This window comes from Macrobrachium rosenbergii, chromosome 55 (assembly GCF_040412425.1).
Source record: "Macrobrachium rosenbergii isolate ZJJX-2024 chromosome 55, ASM4041242v1, whole genome shotgun sequence".
NCBI classification, from domain to species: domain Eukaryota; kingdom Metazoa; phylum Arthropoda; class Malacostraca; order Decapoda; family Palaemonidae; genus Macrobrachium; species Macrobrachium rosenbergii.
In genome coordinates, this window is record NC_089795.1 from 70,145,163 (window position 1) to 70,152,662 (window position 7,500).

Genomic DNA, 7,500 nt, shown 5'->3' on the forward strand with positions numbered 1-7,500 from the left:
GTGAAAAGTTGAGTACTGCTCTACATTTTAACCCTTTGGGATACAGAAGTGGACGTAATGATGGATGCTGCAAGAAGTGTACACAATTATACATACCTCTTGTCCTTTCTTAAGTCCATCATTGCTTTTACTTTACTTTTTTCTGTTTTAACTTGTTATAACTTCATTAAAAACTTACTGGTGGTATGTAGTTCGTGTTTGTGATGGCGGTGTGTATATATATATATATATATATATATATATATATATATATATATATATATATATATATATATATATATATATATACACATATATATAAATATATACTTATGAGAATATATAGAAGTTTACTTTAAACTACCACCTAGTCCAGGTGTATATATTGTAAGCGCTTGTTTTTCCTTTACATTTATTTTACTTAATTAAAATTATTTCCTATGGTTCTTAAATTTTTGCAAATCTATCCCTTTTCTGTTTTTATTTACTCATTATACTTGATTTAGTTATGTTATTTACATTCCCAATGTTTTATTCCTATTTAATATGTATATGTTTATATATATATATAGTATATATATATATATATATATATATATATATATATATATATATATATATATATATATATATATATATATATATATATATATATATATATATATATATATATATATATATATATATATATAGTATATATAGAATTTATATATTATATATATATATATATATATATATATATATATATAATATATATATATATATATATATATATATATATATATATATATATATATATACATTTTTAACAAGATATACACTATGTACAGTATTTATAAACAACACACATTACAGTGCACTACTGTACTGTGCAGCAGTTACAAAACCGAAGCTAATGTATGTTTTCATTTTGTCTCTTAGAAATACAACTCTGAAACGCATTGAGCAATTTCAACCAGACTTGCTATACATATGACCTACTATCTGGGAAAGAATAATGTGGGGGTAAGACATCACTGGTACCAATGGGGTGGGGGGATGGGAAGGGGGTGACATGTAAAAATGACCAAAATTGATAGATATTAGTGTCTAATCTATAGTTTTCGAGGTCGATGAGAAGAATAGCAACACTCTGATGCCCTTTAAGACCAAGTTCAGCCCTGATAGGAAAGGGGGCGTGGGGTGAGAAGGGGTGAAAAATAAAATGTCAAAAATGACAGATATTAGTGTCTAATCCATAGTATTAGAGGTCATAGAGATGAACAGAGACATTCCCAATGCCCTTTAAGTCCGAGTTCAGCCATGATAGTAATGGGGGGTTGAGAGGGGTGAAATATAAATGCCAAAATGCTAGGCAATGTAACTGAAGCAACTATCTTAACAGAGAGAGAGAGAGAGAGAGAGAGAGAGAGAGAGAGAGAGAGAGAGAGAGAGAGAGAGGGGTGAGTGAGGAGAGAGAGAGAGAGAGAGAGAGAGAGAGAGAGAGAGAGAGAGAGAGAGAGAGAGAGAGAGAGAGAGAGAGAGAGAGAGTTTAACAGTTGTCACTCAGAGTTTTCCCCTGGCAGTGCCAGGTTGATCACAAGTAAAAAATAAAAGCAAAACTTTTTTCTCTCTCTTACCCCATACACAATTCGGTAGGTAATGTACATACAGTACACTACTGTAAAATTAAACAAAGTTTGTACTTTTTTTCCCATTTTGTCTCTTGTCAGTACAATAATGTATAATCAAAATAAAAAGTAAAAAATAGAATCAAAACTTTTTCTCTCTCTTACCTGTGTGCAATGCTAAAACTGCATACATGGGCCCAACTTTCAAAATCTTGTGAAGAGGGTTTACAAGTTCCTCTCCTGCTTCCCTTCTTCCAAGATCTCTTTACTGTCAAAGTCCTGCACCTCATCAAGACCATGAATTGGCAAACTGGTTGTAAGAGGCATCAAAGGGACTAGAGGGTCCTGGTCTTCAAGAGGTAGCAGAGACACATCAGATACCTGGCTGGAAGGACCTACCATGTCAACAAAGAGGTCTGAAGTGTTTGCCTGCATTTCTGAGCTGAACAACCAAGTTACCGAAGAAGTAGATGGTGATCGGCTTGGGTGCGAAAGGGTTAGGAGCCTTAAGAAGCGTTCAAGGGTACTCTGATGATAAGAAAGATGATTCTGTGTCATATCACCATCTGCCACATTTCTTAAATGCTTTTGTTAGATTCCAAGACCCTGGAGAAAGCATTATGCTCTATGCATAGCTCAATGAATACACTGAAGACATGTGCATTTGCTTGTCCATAGGGATTGGTTGTGATGCAGATGCATTGACACATTGTTGTCTTTGAGAGTTTCCTCCTCCATCTCACCAGTGGTAACTGCAGCAGTTATCTTGATTCTGGACAACAACTGGAAGCCAGGATTGCCACAATCTTCATCCAGCCACTCTTGTACATCATCCACAGGATGAAAAAGATCAGAGACTATGTCGTATAATGTTGAAATCTACATATCTATTGGGCAGAGACCAATGAAGTCTAACTTGTACTACTGTTTCTTCCAGGGAAGCATTAAACAGTGGATGGCCTCAGTAAGAGAAACCATATGCTTTCTTCAAAGTGGTCCTTTCATTAAGAGATCTCCACATCCTTGTGGTGGTTATGAGGGACTCAGTTTTAACATTCTGATCTACTGCTCAAACCTCTAAGATCTGGAATGGAAGAACAAAACTTATTGCACTTATAAGATGTTCCCAACTCCTACCCCATTAGACTTAGTAAGGAAAGTTCTAGACATAGCCTGGAATTTCAAGACACTTTGTCATGATGGTCGTCCTCTCTGGCCACAGTTAGAATAGCTTCTAGTCTTCTAGCCCTTCTCATAAATGTTTTCATAGACATTCCTAAAAGTTTACCCAACCAGGAAAAGTTTAACAACATTTATGCAGAGCTCATGGAACATTATGAATGCTAAGTCTTCATGAGGCTATCCTCAAACCATACAGGACATTAACCCTCAAACAACACAATTCTAAGTAGATCCTGTTCTGCGGCTTGTTTTCTCTTATTTTTAGGACGACAGAAAATGACGTTAGCCTCTACTATTGGGGTATATGAGTCAGACTTATTTCTATGATTTTTCAAAACTGTCAGGACTGCCAACACTTTGAGAAATATATCCAAAATCAATCCAGCCTTCCAAATCGTACTTTGCTTTAGTTTGAGTCTTTTAAAGACACCTTATAAAAGTTTGGGTGAAGCCTTCACCTCTGATCTTTGCTGAAGATGGTCTTCTTTCTAGCATGAACTTCAAGACAAGTCAGTGAGCTTTGCATCCTCTCTAGTAAGGTTTATAATAACTCAGTCAACTGAGATTTCCTAGGTTTGTATTTGCTCCTGATTTTGCAGTGAAGATGCAATCCTCTAGCAGCTAGAATTATTCTGCGGTTCCCTTTGACATCCCTCCTACTTTTTCACATCAGAGCAATAAGACCCTAACTTCTTGGGACTTATGGTAAAAGAAAGGTACACCAAATGTTCATTCTCGATAGGGGATAATAAGAAGCAGACTACAAAATACTATATCCTTTTGGCTTGTGTTTTTTTACTTTAAGAGCTAAAAAAATAAACAAAGTATGTGACAGAAAGTGCATAAACATTCCACTTTATCATGGTACTTCCCTGGGAGGCACAGCCGCATTTACAATTTTCTATATCAAGTACATTACTTACAGACTGAAAATCTATAAAACTCAACAGAAATGAATAATAAAAATTTTTGTTCTCATCTGAAAACTGATAAATAATACACATGGAAGGTTATTGATTTTAATTTTAACAAAACAACTAAATCTTTCATAATACATTATAAAACACAAAAGAAGTTCTAAAGAATAATGAAATACATATTTTGAATAAAATATTTTTATTATAATGATAAAATCAGAGCACAATATAACAACATCATATACTATAGATCAGAAAGTAGGCTTATATTTCTTAGCCTCTACAATCAAATGATGTGAATTAACAATATCACCTTTGATATTCAAATGCTGGAATGCTTGGTGGCTCAGTATACGATTGAAAGTATGATGAGCCGTAATTAGGGTTTCAAGAGCTCTCTGCAATACTACTGTTCCAGTACGGAAGTTAGAAAAGCACTGCATTACTTCATTGTTGAGACGCTCAACAGATTTTTTCCAAGTTGATGAAAAGGACTTGACAAGGGGAACAACTTTTTCTGAAAAAAATGTTAAAAATAACATTAAGCAAATCTATTAGTAAAAAAATTTTAAAATTCCATTATCATCAATAATAATATCATTCTTAATCCTGACATATTCAGAAACAATACTAACTTTCATAATCCTTCAAGGCTTCAACATTGTTGTTGGATATGAGGTGATCAGTTTCCCGAACAAATGTCAACATGCCTCCAAAATGTGGTGCTAACACCTCCTCAATGTATTCTGCTGTTCGTTGTCCTAACAATTCTTTCAATCGTTCACATTCACGACTGTCCTCTCGTGTTTTTTCCTGAGACAATTATAAAAAATTATGGAAAAATCACTTAAAAGTTACACTGTTCCTTTTCTATCTTTTCCAAAGCCCAGAAGCTCTCCAATAAAACTTGATACTGTATATGATTTTTTAGGCATGAATAATCTGAAATTGTTGATAATTAATAGCAAATTTTCGATTTTTAAAATGTTGTCCTACTTTAGTTATCTCTCTAGTGGAAAAGATGTATCTTTCAATTTAATTGAAAAGTACTAAAGGCTACATTATTATGAGAAAATTTATTCTTTTGATATATCATGCTAAAAATTATTAGATTATATTTCATACTCATTATGCCCGGATCTTTATCATTTGACACTAAATAGCTATCCTCAAGGAGAAATACATTCACAGGTATTTCTAGAATGTTTCTCTTTAATCTCAAACCACTTCCAGTTACGAAGCAGCAAACAGCTGCATAAAACAAACAGTGCATTTTCATCCCTCATAGAATGGGAAAACATATTGTTTAGTACAATATTGTTAATTCTTTGATATAGATATATGGTATATCAAAAGCTTCAAAAAATGAAAAAACTTAAAATGTACATACCATAATGCTTACATGTGTAAGATTTTTAAATGAAAATAAGGCTATGGGTGAAGCTTAACAATATACTGTAATGTAAAAAATTAATCTTGCTATATTCCACAATGACAAACAAATCAGTAACATACACAAGAAGGTCCCCAGAAGATCTTCCTTTGTGGAAGCCATACTGTTTAAACATAAAAGTGTAAGCTAAATAAAATTAAATATATGTACAATAGTAGAAATTCAAGCAAAATAATATAAAACATTAGCGTGTTCATCTTTCTTTTGGAACAAACCTAGAAGTTATTAAATTGCAAGGCAATTTCATATCTTCTAGGAAAAAGAGAAATTAAATAAATAGGCACTATATAAATAAATACGTCATATTGAAATGTGGCACTTGTGCATGACTTTTTAAAGAAGTATTATAACCTTTCAAACTTATGAGTATCAACATTCCAATTTTATAGTTTAGAAAACGAAAGACCTTGTAAACTGGCAGAGTGAGAATATGGCACCTTAACAAAATGTATATATTGATGCTTGATGCTCTACAAAACATATGCCATGAACTAGTTCTTGAGGTGCAGGCATCAGAGGAGTAAATGGAAGTTTTGAAGTGAAAGTTTTGGCTGAAATAGCGATTATGGAATATGACCCAACATCACTATTGTTGGGAAAAGTTCCGAGGAGACTGCTGACACCTAGACAGGATAATTATATTCCAATGCTTTTAGAACATAAAAACATTAAGCATTATAGTACTAATACCATCATCTTCACAGATACAGTACAGAAAGCCTTGTGAACAATGCCTACTCTTCTGGCAGCATGAAGTGCTATGTTGTACTAGTACTGTTGAAAAAGAAAGCCTGGAGTCAGAGGTAAACATCAAGTCCAATCAACTATTCAGAACTATTGTATCAATATTAGTTCCAAAAAAGATATCTTCATCCTTAACAGTTGAATGACAGCTGAAATTCATGCAAAAACATCCTCAACATTAGCAGTTTCATATGACTTCATAAAACTGCACAGAATCCACTTCATCAGTGTGCTGAACTCCCCTAAACATGCTACAAAATACACATCTGTCTTGTATGTACTCTCCTTCACAGATATCAAGGCTCTTCGGTTCTGCTCTGGGTGTTCTCCTACCTCCAAACACATTTTTCATCAAACTATTTTCTTAATTCTCTCTGCTTAATCAACTTACCTCAAAATATTCTGATCCCTCATTTTACCTCTTTGATTTCCACATTTCTCACCCTTACAATAAAACTTCCATCAACAAGCATCTTCCAAATCTTCTGCAAATACCCTGAAACCTCTCTTGGTTCACCTACTATGTGATCCCCCTCTTCTATTCTCCACCATCCATATTTTTTCCTTCCGCCTTCTGCATTAATATTCACTGTTTCATCTTCACAATTTCCCTCTACCCCCACTATCTTACTCTTGTTCATGTTCAGTTTCAACTTTCTTTTCTTATAATGACTTTCCTGGTCTTCCAAGTCCCTCTTCCTTAATTATCATTTGCACACTTTAGCACTTCACATTCATTTTCACAACTTTTCTTATCCCATAACTGTACCTTCATCTCCTGTTCTGTCACTGATTTCACAACTCCATTCATGAAGATATAAAAAAACCATGGAAATATAATGCACCCTTGTCTCGGACATACTTTTATAACAAACAGTCACCTTCCCATGTACATCTAAACAAGATTCACTTTCACCCTAGAAATGTTTAATTAGTTAGAAAATTTACCTGGTATACCACGCATCCTGAAAATTTTCCCAATGTGTTGCTGTTCAGTTCATTCCTAAGCTTCTTTTGGGCCATGCACACCACATATAACATTTCACTTATATTCTCAAAATTTTCACATAACTACAGTATTTCATAATAAGCAATAGATCCGTACATCATTTCCTTGTGTAAGTCCAAATTACTATTCCACTATCAATCCTTCTGTTATCTATCCTAATTTATCAATCAAAACCAAACTGACCACCTCTCAGGAGTACTAAATAACCCTAGCATATGATGTGCTGAAAGAGGAAAGCTTGCAATCCACTACTATTCTACAAGATAAAAAGTAAATAGATGAGTACAAGAATCCTTAAAGCTTAATTATTCATGGCCTCCCAATTCAGTCAAGGTCTAAGAATCACTGTTGAACCCTATTTCTCCAAAAAATGCAGAGAATTAGAATAATACTCATACATACTCAATGCTTTTTCAGCTAAAGTACTTGACTAGCCTCAGGTAAAATAATGATACATCTATATGCCATAAGGTATAAAAAAGTTCAGCCAACAAAGAAGCAATGCCTGAGTGTTTGATTAATGTTACAAAAACTTTTGACTCCATTAATTTTACAGAATGGTGCACAAAATATCTTAAGCTGCCAAAATTTTGGGTATATTTTTGT

At 33.7% G+C, this 7,500-nt stretch overlaps 1 protein-coding gene across 2 annotated transcripts in view; it reads right to left on the minus strand.

Moving 5' to 3' along the window:
* Positions 1 to 3,870: 3,870 nt before the first annotated feature.
* Positions 3,871 to 7,500, minus strand: part of Vps52 (vacuolar protein sorting 52) — a 37,830-nt gene continuing 34,200 nt past the window's right edge. For both annotated transcript variants that reach the window (XM_067098869.1, XM_067098870.1), the window contains exons 13-14: positions 4,324 to 4,501; positions 3,871 to 4,205 (exon numbers count right to left, since the gene is read on the minus strand). In XM_067098869.1, the coding sequence (XP_066954970.1) occupies positions 3,940 to 4,205; positions 4,324 to 4,501 (444 nt within the window). In that variant the 3' untranslated portion in view covers positions 3,871 to 3,939. The remainder of the gene's footprint in view (positions 4,206 to 4,323; positions 4,502 to 7,500) is intronic.